This window comes from Zootoca vivipara, chromosome 8 (genome assembly GCF_963506605.1).
Source record: "Zootoca vivipara chromosome 8, rZooViv1.1, whole genome shotgun sequence".
NCBI classification, from domain to species: domain Eukaryota; kingdom Metazoa; phylum Chordata; class Lepidosauria; order Squamata; family Lacertidae; genus Zootoca; species Zootoca vivipara.
Genome location: NC_083283.1, coordinates 19,146,290 through 19,164,487, shown reverse-complemented (window position 1 = coordinate 19,164,487; position 18,198 = coordinate 19,146,290). Strand labels below are relative to the sequence as shown.

The 18,198-nt window shown below is 41.2% G+C and overlaps 1 protein-coding gene across 1 annotated transcript in view; it reads left to right on the top strand.

The window, feature by feature from the left end:
- The first annotated feature begins 2,677 nt into the window (after positions 1-2,677).
- EMC2 (ER membrane protein complex subunit 2) overlaps positions 2,678-18,198 on the top strand; it is a 41,330-nt gene continuing 25,809 nt past the window's right edge. The window contains exons 1-3 of the mRNA XM_035125121.2: positions 2,678-2,762; positions 11,878-11,991; positions 14,489-14,553. Coding sequence (XP_034981012.1) covers positions 2,723-2,762; positions 11,878-11,991; positions 14,489-14,553 — 219 coding nt within the window. The 5' untranslated portion in view covers positions 2,678-2,722. The remainder of the gene's footprint in view (positions 2,763-11,877; positions 11,992-14,488; positions 14,554-18,198) is intronic.

Here is an 18,198-nt window from a genome sequence, read left to right as displayed (position 1 = left end):
GGCTTAGTTCTGAGTTGACACGTTTACAGGGCCGGCTCTAGGTAGAGTCCTGGTGGTGCGGGGCGCCAGGGCGCTGGGCTGGTAGGCGGGATGCTGCGCGGTGAAGTCGCGCGGAAGCCATGCTGCGCCCTGCGAGGGCGGGGGCGCCGGAGCGATCTCTGCCCCTCAGCGCCAGGGCGCCCGACCTGCTCGAGACTGCCCTGCACGTTTAAGCTCACATACCATGCCAAAGTTTTGTTTTTTAAAACCCCATAGCTACTTACTCCTAAGCACAGGTTCCCCACCTCACATTTAAAACCTAGAAGATGAAATTGTGTGATGGAAACGTCAAACCTCCTGCATGAATACTACAGAAAACACCACTGATGCATCTGCAGCAATTATGCCTAAAGTGTGGAACAGCCCTAAAACCTAATAGCAATGTGATCCACTGAATCTGGTTACCTGATTGACAGTTCACATCTTACCTGAGGCGTGATTCTATGGTGGTGGTGGGAATCCTTTCTTAAACTGTGATAATGGCTTGGTGTGTTCCTCCAGGTGAGGTGCATGTTGCCGTAACCACAGGCTCCATTCCCTATTTAGTTGGGCACTGCAAAAGTGGGTGCCCAGGTGAAGGCTTCACCACCTCATTATTACACTGGAGTGAAAAATAAATAGGAAAAGCTTGAAACATGCTTGTGTGAATCAGCCTTCTTGCTTCTTGCAGTTACCATGGATTTCTATACGAGTATGTGTGTGAAACACTGCGAAGGATTCCAGAAAGTATAAGGACAATGAAAGACACTTCTAATTTTGAACAATTTACCACAGCAGTTACTAGCCAGTATATGTGGATGACTATGGAGGTTTGGTGAGTTTTGGAATGGGGTGTGGAAGTTTTAATAAAAATGTTCCCAATCATGTGTCCTATTTTTTTATGTATTATGTGAGGAAGACTGAAATATATGTGCATGAGATTATGCAGTGGGAATTACTGCACCATTAAAAAAAGTTTGGGAGGAATCATGTGCACATTGCATGTGTGAAAGACAGCAAAAAGTTAGGTTGAGCCTGAGATTTTACAATGGGACTTAATGCCTATGCGAGACACATGTGCGAGTTTGTTCCAAGTATGAAATCACTGCTTTTTCACACAACTTCCTATGGAATCAGTTAAAATGCTGGAAATCCTGTACTTTTGTGGCACAGGTTTTACTTGCCAACCAGGATCAAAGAATGCGGAAGGATAAGAATCACAGCAGGGGTACATATGTATGTGTCAAAAAGTACCAGTATGAACATCTATACAGTAGGTTTTGATGTCCGAGCAGCATGATAAGACAACTGTGCTCTGCCATAATTAGTTATGTAGGTCCTTTACCACCAGTCCATCATCAGGACTACCATGTGGCAATGAGGGCAGCAAAATAGGCATACTTTGGTGCCTCTGTTGCATCCTTGAGTAGCCATCCAGAGGAACTCTCCAGCAGAGGCAAACTTTGATAATATTGCCCTGGGCAAGGACAAAATTTGTCGTCTTCTTCCCTCTCTCCTTCTGTTCTACGCATGCTCTCAAGTCATAGCTTTGCACCCCCTTGGCTTGGTGCCCTGTGCAGGGGGACCACTGCTCTCCAGGGAGATCTGGTGATAGTTTTCTGTGCACACCAGGAAAGCCTTGAGGGTCCACTGCAACATGTTTGCACAGCACTTTTGAGGATACAGTAGTCACGTGTCTTCCGAACAACCTTGATGTTCCTCTCCTGCATGCCATTTCCCACCACTTCTATATTACATGACTCTGGGTGCGGCTTGTATTTCATTAATGGGCTTACTACTGCAGTTTGCTGTTTCCATGATTCTTGTGAGCCCTTCAGTGTCCATCTTTGGGTGAAGAAAGATGGGAGTTAAATAATACACACAGGTGTACAAAAGAAAACACAGTTAAGAGTGAGCACCAAAGAGGCAAAAAGCCCCAAAGGTTAAAAGAAAAAAGGCCTGTGCTGCTTTTTTTCGGGGGGGGGGGAAGGGGAAAAATATTTTTCACATAGTAAATTAAATTAATAACTTCACAAAGCAAATTAAATTAAGAATCCCCTCTCCCTATTCTCTCCCTTTCCCTTGCATGTCTTTTCTTTTTCCCACCTCAGAACTTATGGAATAAAATAATATGAAATATGAAATAAAAGGGGGAACAGCCATTACTTCATGTTGTAACATCTAATTCACTGGGCGGTCTCTTGTGAATGTGCTTTTCCTTTATGAGGTAATGTGGCGTGTCTTGCCTTTTACACCTGAGGGCAGAGAATATATATTTCCCACCTTTTACACCTGAGGGCAGAGAATATATATTTCCCACCTTTTAAACTATCTGTACGTAAGTGGCTGTGGGAATTCCCCCGCCCCCTTTCTAATAAACATATCCTCTAAGGAAGCAAGCAGCTAAATAAAACGATTTCTAAATCCTGGGATTGAAAGCCGCGTATGAACGACACCCTTCACCCAGGTCGTCCGCCTCAGCGAACTGGTGACCGAGAGCGAAAGGCGCTTTTAAGGCCAACCTGAGGCGAAGAGGGTCGCTCGCTTTCCCCGCCCTCCGCGCGCGAGCCCCGCCCCCAGCTCCCCCAACCAATCAGACTCGGATCTGTTAGCGGTTGAGCACGGGGCGGAGGCCAAGAAACTCTGTGGGCGGAGCTCCGGGTGGTCACGTGGCGCAGGCGAGGCGGGAGGGGAACCCGGCAAGATGGCGAAGGTCTCGGACATGTACGATGTCACTTGGGAAGGTAACTTGCCGGCCGCCTGGTCGTGGTGTGTGTGTGTTGGTTTAGCGGGAGCGAGAAGGGGAGGACCGGGGTGAGGTGTGGGCGCAGCGACAGCAGCTTGGGGGGGGGGAGTCGGCCGCCGCTTCAGATGGATAGCCGAGGCCTTGCTAGCGCCTCCCCTCGCCAGGCGAAAAAGCCCCAGCAACTTCACCGTCTCTCTCTCTCCCCCCTCCCCGCCCCGCGTAGTTGGGCTGGGAGTCCTTTAGGTGGCATTCTCGAAGCTGATCTACGCACAGAATTAACCCCATAATGGCCTCGACCCCGTGGGCCTTGCAGGGCTGCTTACCTGGTGGGATTTACGTCCGAGTAGGAACGTACGGAATGGCGATCTCAAGGAGTTTACAGCCTTCCTTTTTCTCCTGTCCTGTCGTAGTCACAGTTAGGGAGGTACAAAAACGCAACGAGACAAGGACCAACTTAACCTTTCCCCCTAGCATGAGCGTACGTAGCCAGGATTTACCGGTATGTTAGGCGGACAGGATACTCCCCTGTCACCATCCTTTGCCTGGCTCTGCCTAGCAGATTCGGAATGAAATGTCTGGACAAAAGTTGTTTTAAATTAACATTCTTTTGACCCCAAGTGCTCAAAAATATCTGTCAAAATCTTTCCACAATTTATACTTTTAGTTAAGTTTGTTTTTATTATTTACTTGATTCGGGAGGCAGCTGCCCCCCTGGCTATACCCCTAGTCCTGTTTTCAGTGAATTGAGGTTTTTCTTTTTCTTTAAACCCACATTGGAGATTGAGGATGCAGAGCTTGGAGGTGAAGGTGAAGACTCTTGCCCCATCTGCCTTCATTTCCTTTCATCCTTCTTCCTAACTAAAAATTGATAAATCTACACATTTACTGTCACTACTTCATTGGCTGTCGGCCTCCCCCCTACTGTTAAAATTTGGGATTGTATGCCCTTTGGGGCAGGGAACTTTGGCAGTGGGGGTCAGAGAGAAGATAATGAAACTTTGTAAAATGTCAGGTGCAGTGATGGGGCTTTATAAGTACGTAATGTATGAGCAAGGCCCTGTGAGCAGCAGCTGAATAAACCCAAGGACATGGTTGTATTTTGTTATAATCATGCAGTTGTTGGCGACTGCCTTGAACATCACTTGATGGGTCGCAGGTTTAACTTAATAACTAATAAGTTAAAGTATAGCTCTGTTGTAGGTACAGTATTTCTTTTAGATCAAGGTCCTGCCTATGATGGATGTGTATATGTAATTTAATGAACTGAATAGAGTGAAAGATTATGAGTCACGGGGGTAGGGCTTATAAACTTAATAGTGTTTAGCTTACTTTTTGTTGCTATTTTGTTAATATTGTTTTATAGATTATAAATGCCTTTTTGATTTGATAATCGTATAATATGACTTAACACAGGACTTGTGATACTCTGTTCTGTTATTGTTATTCGTTTCTTGTAAGCCACTTTGGGATTCATTTGGATGGAAAGTGGCATAGAAATGCAGGAAATAAAATCAAAACCAAATCAAATAATCATAGTAAAATAATGCAATAGAGGAGTTCATTACAGTACTGCATGTTTGAAGAGCTTTACAATGCTTCATGTCCAATATATTTGCTTCCATATTGCAGTTGAGGGCTTGAGGCTTGGACAAAAGTAGATTGCCAAGGCCAACCAAAACCTGGGTTTTCCTGTTTTTCAGCTTGTACTTTTAGCTGCTACATTGTAAGCATATACATCTATGGTAGAGCAACGAGGCTGTGGTCAGTCTTAAGATTCTTGCAGATTCATTTTGTGCATATTTACTTGGAAGAAAGATCCACTGAGTTCCAATTAAGGGCATGCGGGATTGCAGTCCTAATCTGTTGCTTTCTTTGTTGTTTCTGAATTATTTCTTATGCTTGTATATAGTTCTTACTTGAGTGTTAAATAAGAATTCAAACTAGAGCAGGGTTTTCCAAAGTGTGGCCTGTGGACCACCAGTAGTAGTCCACAAGCTTCATTCAGATTGTCAGTGGCATGTCCGCATCAAATATTTATAATGATTTTAATTGTGTTTTTATTGCCTTTTATTTCTTGTATTGTGTTTTATTGTATTACAATTTAAATTCCTTAGATAAAAATGCAATTAAAAACTATACAGCATCTAATACAGGCATCCCCAAACTGCGGCCCTCCAGATGTTTTGGCCTACAACTCCCATGATCCCTAGCTAACAGGACCAGTGGTCGGGGAAGATGGGAATTGTAGTCCAAAACATCTGGAGGGCCAAAGTTTGGGGATGCCTGATCTAATAGAATGCTTTACAGTTGCTACTACAGGCAGAAAAATCATTAAGTAGTTCAACAAGATTTAACTAGATTTCTTTATTAATATGCATACTTATCTACTTCATAATGGAAACCTAATTGTATCTGCTTTCAAAGCAGTAGAAATAAAATGCAGAAGATTATTGCCATCCATTTCCCTCAGAGTGGCAGTATTTAAATGGGATTTAATTTTTAAAACATATTTTATAACCTGTCCAGTATCACAGTACAGTCGTACCTTGGATCCCGAACGCCATGTTTGCAAACATTTTTTGGTTTGCAAACGTTTTTTGGAACCCGAATGTCCAACAATGGCTTCCAATTGCCTGCAAGAGCTTCCCACAGCCACTCGGAAGCCGCACCTTGGTTTCCGAACGTTTTAGAAGTGAAACGGACTTACGGAACGGAATCTGTTCAACTTCCGAGGTACCACTGTACTGTCATGTATTACTAGCATTACTTGTTATTGTAATTCCATGGAGGATCAAAAGACTAAACAGGTTAATCCCTAGAGGCAGATCACCCAACTGCCAGCTCCCTATATGCAAACAGCATCTACAGTATTGTTAAGAAGATACTTGAGCAATGGGGGTAATATTTCCATATGCTTGTGTCCCATGTTGGTAACCTCTGTAGGAAGCAGTTGTGTGTGTTGGGCAGAGGTAATTCCTGCTGCATTGGTTTTTCCAGGTCCCTAAAATGTGGCAATATTGATGTTGTAATTATTTATTAAATTTCTAAACCACCATTCATTTGATGATCACAGGGCAATTTACAATCTAAAAACACAAAAATGCATAACAATAACAATAACAAACAAAAACAATACCCCCCCCCAGTTTAAAATGCCATCAATAGTTTAATTAACCAGTGTATAGTTGTCCCACAATTTATACACATTTAACTTGTGCACATTCAGCTTTACACACATGGCAAAAAACAACATTAATAAAAAGGGGCAGAAAGTGGGCGGGGTTCTGGGGGAAATGGTTTTGGCAATCTCACCTGCCATTGAACCCGTTGGGTTTTGATTGTACGTGATTCTGGGTTTAAGGTGTGATCCCTGGAAAGTAACCCCCACGTAAGTTGCAGGTTTTCTGTAGTTCAGGGAACAATCACTTTCATAAAACTAGTTTGTATTGTTCTTAAAATAAACTGTGAATGGAGATTTTGTAATAGTTTCAAATACAATGTTGACACTCAGAAATGCATGCAGTTGATGCTCTGTCAGTTATCCAGAATTGCCATCTGGGCATGCTCGAGATAATACCAGGCCTGCTTATATAGTCATTGTTAATCAAAGCCTCTGTTCATTGCTTTCCAGTCATTAAATATTTCACATGTGAGTTCTTTAAGAACTCTTGAGTGGTTGCTGTCTGGACCCAGTGAATTGTCCATTTTTAACATGTCATTAAGGCCTAAAACTCTCTCACCACTATTTGCCTTCGTTCCTCAGACTCCCTTCCTGAAAAGGTTTGTTTAGGCACAGAGATCTACTTTACATCTTTCACTGTGAAGATGGATGCAAATAATTCATTCAATTTCTCTGCAGTATCCCTTTCTTCTAGCACACCTTTGACTCCCTTGTTGTCTAGAGGTTCAACCATTTCCTTATCCGGCTTCCTGCTTCTAATGTACTATACTTAAAGATTTTATTTTGATGGTTTTTAGCAGTGCACTCATTTGTTTTTCATCCCTTATTGTCTGCTTGTATTTATTTTGCCTAAGTTTGTGTTCCTTTTTGTTCTCCTTATTTGAGCAAGTCTTCCACTTTCTGAAGGAAGCTTTCTTGCCTCTCCAGTTGATTCCATGATCAACTTTTTTAGGGCGCAGTCTATGCAAGTCTAATCGAAGTCATTAGTACAGTGCTTCCTCCTCTGCATGTCTCTACTTTTATTCTTCATCTTAATTAAAAGGGAGAAGGATGTGGCATGTGCCAAGTCCTGAGGAGGACCAGATAGAGCAACCTGGATGAAATATGTGTAATGTTTTTTCTTTCTTTTAGAGCAGGCATAGGCAACCTTGGTTCTCCAGATGTTTTGGAACTACAACTCCCATGATCCCTGACCACTGGCCCTGTTAGCTAGGAATCATGGGAGTTGTAGTTCCAAAACATCTGGCGAGCCAAGGTTGCCTAGAGAGTTGGAAACAATATTCAGATTGTAGCCTATGAAAGTACAGTATAGGAAAAGAAGTACAGAATTTAACACAGTGTACAAAAATTATTTGTGAGGATTTCTTGAGTCATTCAGTGGCCTGATAGGCATGTAATAACAAGCCAGAATTATTAGTATTCATTTCATTTCTCTCCTGCTTTATATTTTTAAGAGAAAAAAGTTGTTTACAACATATTAGAACATCAAATAAAACAGTCCAGAATAAAACATTACCGAAGAAAGTCAAATATAAAGTATAGTACCTTCAAAGCAACATAATGAGCTGGAAACTAAGGAACAAAGGAAGTCAGATGTAAAATGCAAATGTTAAATATCATAACTAAGAATAAAGTATTATCATAAGCATAGAACTGCTGCTGTTGCTACCAGTCCTGCCAATGGTAGTTCATAGCGGGCCTTGGCTGTGGAAGCACAGGCTGAGTGACCTGGGTCTGCCCTAAGAGACAGCCAAGATGTTCCCTCGTCTCTTCAGCATCCACAACTTTTATAGCTGGAGTCAGTCAGGGTCCCGTCCTCCCAGGCCCTTCCAGGAGTTACTGCCAAGAATTTACCAGAAGTCAGGAAGCATCCTGGTGCACACTGCTAACATTGCACCCGTCCCCTCCTCCGTTTGCCACACTGTGAGGAAATAAACTACCGTAGAGCACTAGCAAGCCATTACTTGCAAACCAGGGCAGTAGCTTTGAAACTTAATTCCACAACTTGTTTTCATGATTAAATTTGGCTGACATCATCAGATCTGGGCCAGTACCACCATTGTGACAAGCTGAAAGTTGATATTGTTTCCTTACAGAAATCACCAGGCTGTACTAGGCTGCAATTTCTGCATGATCACTTGGGAGGGACCCTTCCTTCTAAATAAACATGTACAAGGCTAACACTGTCAGACATTTAATGTGTTTGTTTCTTATATTAAGTGATCAAATGACAAAACATGGCCTGTCTCAAATTTTTCCATCACTAGATACCCTATACTTTAATATTCAGTCATTATTACATTTGAGAGATATAATGGCATGGAGGCTTTAATAGTGGCTGAGTAAATTCATGGAGGAAACTTCCATTATTTTGTGTATGTTTGGACTGTCACTCCTTGCACTACATTTGAGATTCAATCACATTCTTTTGAAGTGACAGGAAGACCAACAGCTTCAGTCTTGTCTTTTTCTATTAAAATGTAATAAAAATATAAGTTGTTTTGCATTTAAGATGTCTATAAAATACAGTGGTACCTCGAGTTACAAATGCCTCAGGTTACAAACGCTTCAGGTTACAAACTCCGCTAACCTGGAAGGGTTACCTCGAGTTGAGAGCTTTGTCCCAGGATGAGAACGAAAATCATGTGCTGGCGGCAGCAAGAGGCCCCCATTAGCGAAAGCAAACCTCTAGTTAAGAACAGTTTCAGGTTAAGAACGGACCTCCAGAATGAATTAAGTTCATTACTAGAGGTACCACTGTATAGGCCTACTAAAACAAATCAAAGAAGTCCCTATGGCTTTTTCATCATGTAAAATTGATCATTAATATCTCTCTCTCTATTCAAGATAAAGGGCTGTGTCTGTGCTTGTGTTGCTGACCCCATCTAACTTGCCAACCACCACTCTTGCCTCCCCCCCCCCCAATTTAGAAACTGATATATGAAAACTAGGAGCTAAATGGCACCTTTAACCTAGGTTATGAGTGCAACAACGGAATATCTAGGCACACTTTTTATAACAAGAGCACAAAGCTGAAAATGAATGAACTGCAGCTAAAATATTATGTTATTTTTTTCACATGGTCTAGTCCTTCCCTTGCCCACCCCCCCTAATAAAGATCTGTTCTCCGGTCTTCAGAAAGTAGCTGGAAGTGGGGAGGCCGAAAAAGCTCCTCCCTCCCTTCCACTCTGCAGTTTTAATCTGAAATCTTAGGTGCAGTACTGCACCCAGAGCTCAGAAAGTGCTTGCACTAATGAAATTCCCTGCCGCAAAATGCGCCTGTAACAATGCGAGTTTCAAACACTGCCTCCCCCTTTATGACTCACAACCTCCCTGCTTCCCTTACACTCCAGTGGCAGCCAATGAGGCAGTGAGTGTGGGGCTCCATTGCTTTCCTGGCTTCCCAACACTATGGGCTCCATTGCTTAACATGAAGGGGAAGAGCAAGGCATGGGGAGCTTGATGCATGATGTCAGAGCCAATCTGACTCTCCTGCCACCGTGCAGTGCCTCAAACTCCTTGTGCTATATGCCTCCCCTTCTTGGTAAGTGACCTGCAACTGGACAGCAGTTTCCATCGGTGGTGGAGAGTTGGAGGGAAGTGGCGGGTGGCATCAAAGCAAGACTGGGAAGCAGTTCCTGGGGAGCTGCCCCAGCCTGTCTTCAGTGTTCCTCCATGGTTTGTTAGACCATTACTTCTCTCTTCAGTGCCCCTGCCACTAAGGGAGGCGGGCTGGTGAGCTATGGTCACTCTGTGTAGTTCGTAGCACCACCTGTCCGTGCTCAAGCAAATTGCAGTGTGGCAACATCCTTATGTAGGCAATTTATAAAGGGTGAAAAAAGGCATAATTGGGCAAGATATAACATTTTGAGTTCATAATGACTTTCAGGTCCACCTTGATTGATTGATTGATTATATCACCTTGAGTTTGAGGTGGATTTTTATGTCTGCTGCCAGTGCTGTTTGGTTATTTATACTGTACATATTTTTCAACTCAAACTGCCATGCTTTTTTGTAGTCTAGCTTTCTGTGTTCTTGTCAATTATTTATTCAGACACTGCTTTTTTCTGTGTGATTTTGGATGCTTTGAAAGTGTGATTAATAAGGATTTAAAACTTCCCCATTGGTCTTTTCCTCATAATAGATGATGTAATGTTCATGAAGTGTAATGATCACCCTATTTAAAAAAATAGTTAAATGTGTACATAAATGTTGCCATATTAATTTTAGATATAATTTTAATTTTTGTATACTCCCTCAGACCATACTTTTATATTAGTTTAGGGAATAGTAGTGAAAATATCTATATACATTGCTATTCCAATTTTATAATTCTTACTGAAATAGAAAGCAACCAACGGCCTTGCAATAATCTGTAGTTTATAGGAATAATGAAAACAATCCAAGAGTTCCCAGATGAGGCAATAGAAGAAAACGATCTGTTTCGTAGCTAACACAATGAAGCAATAATAGTATATACTCGTTTTGAGATGAAACTTATTCCTACTTCTCTTCAAGACTCAAAGCATGTTCCGTTATATGTTTGTGTTGGGAAATATTACCCAAAGCAATTACAAAATACAGCCAAATCTTTCATAGAGGCAGGAGGCAAGTTGAAGGAGTAATAATCATAAGTGTGCATTATGACAAAAATAATAAAATCAAACAGAACTTGACAGGTTCAACTCCATTATGCATTAAGCCTGAAATTCAGCATTTTGTACTGTATTAAGTTTTTGGCATCCATAAAGGCAGCAACACAATAATCAGTGAGCACCCACATGCTTTGAATATGATCAGTTACCCCAGTGCTGAAAGAGTGATCTTGAAGAGCAAGAGGAGAAAATTTTGACTTTAGACATTGGCCCGATTCATCCATCCATCATGGTACTCCAAACTATGGCTTAACATGAACAAGCAGGCATGGTTGGTGAACACTGCTCAGATCACGCCTGCCCCATTTCTCCCTATCCCAAGTCAGGAAGAAACAAATTAGTGCTGGCTTAGTGCTACATGTGAACCACCACTTGTGGTTTGTTTGTCTCCAAATAAACTGTGAGAGGATTCCAAGATTTCTTTTTGTTTGGGTTTGTTTTCTCCTGGCTTCAGAAAGGGAAGAGTGTGGCTTGTGTGATTTGAGCAACCTGCATCAGCACACTTACTCATTCATAGACACAGCTTGGCTTACAACACAAGAATGGGCCATCTTTACATGTCTTTAGCAGCCAGGCATGTTTGTAATGTTGTACACCGCATGTTTGTAATGTTGTACATTGAACAAATAAATGAAATAAATAAATGGCTTGCAAACGGATTGCACATTTTGCACTTTTGAATGCTACTGATCAGTATTAAAAGGTAATGGTAGATGTGCTGGAGAGTTCATGATGTGCTGGTTTTTTCACTGTACAGTGGTACCTCGGTTTATGAACACAATTGGTTCTGGAAGTCTGTTCGTAAACTGAAGCGTTCATAAACTGAAGCGAACTTTCCCATTGAAAGTAATGGAAAGTGGATTAATCCGTTCCAGACGGGTCCGCGGAGTACTCAACCTGAAGCGTACTTAACCCGAAGCATGGGTGTAATTGGTTACGGAAGTCTGTTCATAAACTGAAGCGCTCATCAACTGAAGCGAACTTTCCCATTCAAAGTAATGGAAAGTGAATTAATCCAGATGGGACCGCGGCGTTCGTAAACAAAAAATTTGTAAACCGAGGTGTTCATAAACCGAGGTTCCACCGTATAAGGGATAAGACTCATTAGCTAATACTTGAAAACCTAAAAGTTTCAATGTTTATTTTATTTTCCACAAACGTAATTTCAAAGCTAGAAACTTTAAACAATTATTATCAAACAGAAAATGCATATACCAGTTCATTTCAGAAATGTTGATTAGGAATTGTCATTCCACTGTTTCATTTTCATTTTTCAGAGATGCGAGATAAAATGAGGAAATGGAGGGAAGAGAACTATCGGAACAGTGAGCAGATAGTGGAAGTTGGAGAAGAATTAATTCATGAATATGCAGCTAAGCTTGGCGATGACAGTAGGTCAAAGCTATTTCACATCTCTTGCCGTCTTTATTCTGTGCAGCTGCTTTTATTATTACCTGATTGATTCTCCTATTACACCCTCAATATTATTTTTCTTTTACTTCACTTTTCTTGTGCATGCTGATGTATGGTACGCCCATAAAGCTCAACATCTGCCAGTTTTCCTGACTCTTGATCTGCTTTCCAACTTAAGGGTGTGGGCAGGGAGATGTATACCTAATTGGATGTATAGCCTGGCCCGCTAGTCATGCAAATACGTTTGAGAGAACCCTTGGGCCAAGCATCCTTGGCCAAATTTCACTCATTGGTTGTCTTCACTCGTTTGAAGGATGGCTAAGTTTTGAAATGGAGACAGAAGGTTATTCCTGAAATTTAACCATAACTTCAGCTACGTGGAATCAATATAAGAGTTGCTTTTATTATAGCGTCAGGCATGAGAGTCTAGGGCGTGCCTGGATTTTCATTATATACAATAGCTCTACATCATTTGGGGGGATCGTAAGTGCACAATACTAATTCTCCCCAGACAGAAACTTGGCACAGAGCATTTTATACCAGAAGGGAATTGTTTAAAAAGAAAGTCACAATAATGCAATACCTCTTTTTATATAAGCACAGGATAAAGCATCAGAGTGTTTTATGGCAAGAAAACTGTATAAAGTTGACTAAGGCTCTTATGTAGGCAGGAAGGGAATAAGTATCAGTGATTTGTTTTTAATGAGCTCATTCTACTTTCTCTTTCTTTCCTTTCTATAACTTAGTTAACCTAATTCAGACAGTATGAGCAGTTCATTTTTGGCAAAGGTCTCAAAGATCAGAACGGGTGTACCCTTCTTTATTTAATTTTAGGAAGTTTTGGTCTCAGTAACACTGACATTATACAAAGAGAGAGAGGGGAGCAATATTTCTGAAATGGGTTCATTTCTTAGAACACTCAACCAGAGGTCTTTCAGTTTGGGATGTTATCAAAATATATTACTAATATATCTCATAATGATGAGCATTAGAATATTTTTTTCAGAAAACAACTTAGTGGGGAAATTCTGTCCATTCAGATGTTACTGAACTGCAATGCCCATTAGCCCTAGCAAGCATGCCCAATGGCCAAGGATGATGAGAGTTGTAGTTCAGCAACATCTGGAGGGCCAAAGGTTCCCCAAACCTGGCTTCGGTATACACCTGAAAGTTGCATATAATAGCACAGCACAGTCATTTTCTTATTTGGTTTTGAGATCTAAAATTTGAAGTGTCCAAGAAAACAGGCTTGCATATGTTGTCTCCCGAGTTTAATGTAAACTCAGTGGGTGATAGAAAGGGCAGTGATCTCAACAGGGAAGTTGAGTGTGCTGTTTTTCATCGCCCTTCACTTAGTGAATTTATAAATGAAACATATTTACTTCACTCGTTTTGTCTTTTCTGAGAATCACAGACAACAGTAGATTCCCTAATTAATAGTGTTCATATGATGTATATGAATGAATCCTCCATATGTTCCCTGGTGTCATATCCATTTTTGTTTCCAGAGGCTATGTAGTTTCTATTCTAAGAAAGCAATCTGATTTTAATCAAGAAGGCATAGAACATAATATCCACACATTCACTGAAGTGGTAAAAGCCAAAATGAGAGTGATTGTTGTGTTGTCTGGGAAAAGTAGATTTTCATTGAGAGGCAAACTTTTAGTTTTTACACAGAACAATTCTAAGTATGTGTGTATCACAGAAATTTGTCCACTTGTCTATTTCATGTGCATGCCTTTCCTCTTGAACGCCAAACACTCTCAGTATAATAGGGTAGTTTTATTTATTATTATTCATTGTCATTTACAAGAGAGCATTATATAACTGTTATAATGTACAGTTTCAGCCAACATGATACCCTTTATTCATACAACCATTTACCCAGTCTCACTCACCACCCTCATCAGGCATAAATGCAAAACTCAGTTTAAACATCTGTGCCCACCATAGTGCTGTATCTCCTTTACATTTCCCCCCACTTTGTGCCACCACTGTCAAAATTGGTGATATCTCTGGGAGCTACAAAAAATTGATTGGGGTCCTGATCCAGCTCTCAGGCCAGGGTTTAGCCATCCCTGATGTAAAGGAAAAATTGGAGAAGAACAGAACACCAGAATTGGTGAAAGCGTCCCCTAAAAACTGTTGTTCTGCCCAACCTCCAAAGTGCTTTTTGAAATTGGGGGAGCTGTGAATCATTTCCATAGTTGGTTTGATATCATAAATAGCTATTCTGGTGTAGTAATATTGCATTGTAATATGGAGCACTTTACAAAAATGCTTATGCAGCATAAGCGAACAGTATAGCTTTTAAAAGTGTTGAGTAACACATATTAATTTTGACCACTAATTATGACAGATTCATGATTTTATAAGAAACGAAAGAGAATGTAATTTGTTTTATTGCTCTTTAGGTGTTTTGAAAAACATACTACCTCACTTCATATGACAGATGTATTTTTGTGTGTTTTCTAGTCTGGATAATATACGAGCAAGTGATGATTGCTGCATTGGACTGTAGTCGGGATGACTTGGCGCTGGTAAGTAGTCCAGCTGACCTCTGCTGCAAATGTAATGGCTTGGAACACTGCTTGCCACAAAGGACTTTCCCATTCTCTCCTCCTCGCTGCAGCTCCCTATGCCCCCGAAAAGCTGCTCCTGAAGCCTAAGGTACCCTCTGGAATGGCATGGTGTGTAACAGAGGGCTGCAGCAAGAGAGAGAATTGATGAAATCTGGAGAGGCTGCCTTGAGTGAGAGGAGGTTCCTTTTTAATTTACATAATGTGAAGCTTTTCAGGACAATTTTGTGGAGGCGCAAATATGTGGTTCTGGATGGTCAGTTTATAGCACAATGTGCTTTGGGGGAGCTAGACAATCTCTCCCCACCAGTGGTTTTGTATTGCATTTGTCCAGCACTCTACTGCAAAATTCTGTTGCAATTTTTTTTTGTTCTAGGAAGTTCTAAAAAGTTTGGTGTTCTTCAAAGATTAAGACAGGTATAGACAAATTCAGCCCTCTAGATGTTTTGGGACTACAACTCCCATCATCCCTAGCTAGTGGTTGGGGATGATGGGAGTTGTAGTCCCAAAACATCTGGAGGGCCGAGTTTGCCTATGCCTGGATTAAGAGCTCCTCTCACTGTTCTTCTCGGGGATGGAGGTCTTTAAGAATAGAATGACAGGCTGGTATTCAATGAAATCCTACTTAGAGTAGTAGACACGTTGAAATTTCTGAACTTAAATTAGTCATGCCCATTTACTTCAGTTTACTAATTTTAATTTTGTGCACTCTTCCTCTTCAGTGCTGGAGTGCATATTTTCCCTATTTATTTTTAAGAAACAACTAACAACTGTCATGTTCCTTCATGACTAGCTTCCATTTTATACTGATAGACTGCTGCAGTTTAGGTGCCAAAATAATATGTTAGCTGCCATGTTGTAAAGAAAATGTTGATATAGAATCTCAGTGTATGTCAACTTTTCAAATGATTGAAAGGTACCTCTCTCAATCTACTGATTTTTCTGTGGCGTCTACAGTCAATGTTTTGCATGTGGGTTTCATTGCATAGCTGCTATGGAAATGTTTGTATTATGGAAATCCTTTTCGTTTTGGTAAAAAAGGAGGAGACCTACAACTAGGGAATTTGATACTTTTTCTCTAACCAGCAACTTCTGGTGAAAGAGCCATGTAAATATTCGAATTACGTATACAGAATTTTCTTGCTGAATGTTTGTTCCATAGTTTGGCAGTGGATGTGAGCTCAAGGAAAAGTATAAAGGGAATGTGAGAAAAAGATCATTTATGAATTTTTAAGCTAGTTGTAATTTCAAGAATAAGAGAGTTGTTTTGCTTTATCAATACCTTATGAACACAGTTTTGGAACAATATTATTATATTAGAATATCTCATTCTGATATTTCAAATATGGCTGGCTTTGTAGAAAGTGAGATGCAGTTAACATCACTGTTCATTCATGAGATCTTGCCAGTATCACCCAATAAAAAGAAAGCAATGATAGAATCATGGAGTTGGAAGGGGTACGTAAGCCATCTGTTCCGCTCCTTCCTTGATGAGACAAATCCAGAGCTAGAGCATTCATAATAGTTGGCTATCCAACCTTTGCTTGAAGACTTATGGTGGGATAGAGCCCATACCCTAGGAATGGTTCTACTGTCATAAAACTTACTGTTAATAGTTTTCTAATTTTCAACCAAAATCTGTCCTACCAGCTGTATACAGAGCAAGATGTGGAGAATGATAAGCATGTTTTACAACATAAAGGGTTTTTAGAAGGGGGACCCTTTTGTATTGCATCACATCATGCATGCACTCATATCCTTTCTGTCTTCAGTGGAAACTACTTTTGAAATATTTCAAATAAACTAGGACAGTGTTTTTGTGTATATGTAAACTGAGTTCAAGATGACCTGAGGTGATAATAAAGGAAGTGGGTTTATTTTTCTTTGAAACTCAGTTTAATAAAGTAAAATCAAAAGTAGTTGGTCTTCTTATAATTAGAAGCTAGAAATGGACCAAATACAATCTCTGATTGCTTCAGGGGCAGTGGGTCTGTCCATGATGGAAGGCTGTTTGATCCAGATTGGGACTCTGAAGAAGCAAGGTGATTTTCACATATTCACCATAATCCTTGCAGGTCCCATTCTCTCTCACTCACCCCTCAAGGACACGGCAGTAGGGGAAGCCTCTCTCTCCCTGTTCTGCTGATGGAGTCCTCTGCTGGATCAAGGAACCATCCATCAATACGTCAGCATGAGATACAACTCAGTTGGCTTCAAGCTACAAAGGGCACTTGAGCATACAAATATGCCACCAGGTTTAATAGCACCCAAACTATGAATCTGATCTTTTAGGGATAGTGTAACCCCAGAACATAAGGAAGGCTGATCGCCGAAGAAGTGATGCTTTTGAATTATGGTGCTGGAGGAGACTCTTGAGAGTCCCATGGACTGCAAGAAGATCAAACCTATCAATTCTGAAGGAAATCAGCCCTGAGTGCTCCCTGGAAGGACAGATCGTGAAGCTGAGGCTCCAATACTTTGGCCACCTCATGAGAAGAGAAGAATCCTTGGAAAAGACTCTGATGTTGGGAAAGATTGAGGGCACAAGGAGAAGGGGACGGCAGAGGACGAGATGGTTGGATAGTGTTCTCGAAGCTACGAACATGAGTCTGACCAAACTGCGGGAGGCAGTGGAAGACAGGAGTGCCTGGCGTGCTATGGTCCATGGGGTCACGAAGAGTCGGACACGACTAAACAACAATAAGCTGCCGTTTCAGCTTATTGTCCCCCAACTGGTCCATTGCTGATTGCAGGCAGTAATTTAGCACATCTGCAGCTTCATCTGGATATGATAAAATAGAGAAATACTGATGACACCTCACTCAGCATCTTCTTTTGATAGTATCAGGACAAAATGGAGTATTGTGGATCACCATAGTGTAATCTTACACCATGGAAGAGTAATAATATTTTGGGTACCATCTTCTGGAACTGATTGTCAAGGTAGGGACAGAAGCCTGCAGTGCAATTCCTCCAGTTCTAACCCCAGATGGTTCGTCTGGAGGGGATACCATGGTTACTGGTATCAAAGGCTGCTGAGAAGGCCAGGGGAATCAACATGGTTGCATGTTGTGCACTCTCACCTAGAATCACAGTGGCCAAAGGTAGTGTTGTACCAAACCCTAACATGAAATCATATCTAAATAACCTGCTTCATCCAAGAGGCCTTAGAGTTGTATGACCACCACCCACTAGAGCATCTTATCACAAAAAGGCATATTGGCAACTAATTGGTATTTGGCACAGTTGTCTGGGTCTGGTGGGCCCTTCTCCAAGAATGGTTGCTCAAATTCTTCTTTAACATGCAGCTCACAGTGAATCACAAATCCCAAGACCCAACCAGCCAGCCGACCCACCCACCCTTGGTGGCTCTTACAAGTCAAGATGGGCGAGGATTAATCCTAGAAAGTTCTGCTGTAAGGGTGCCAGCATAAAGTAGTTACCTTCAAAATCATCCTCTTAGTTCCCTGTGGCTTCACAGGATCAGCAAGAAAGTTTGAAGGCAGAAAGTTGCATTAAACTTCTATGTTGCGCTGATGATGATCATGTTTTAATATGGTGGTAGTAATGAAATTATCTGGAATTTTTTAGAACACATATAAAAAT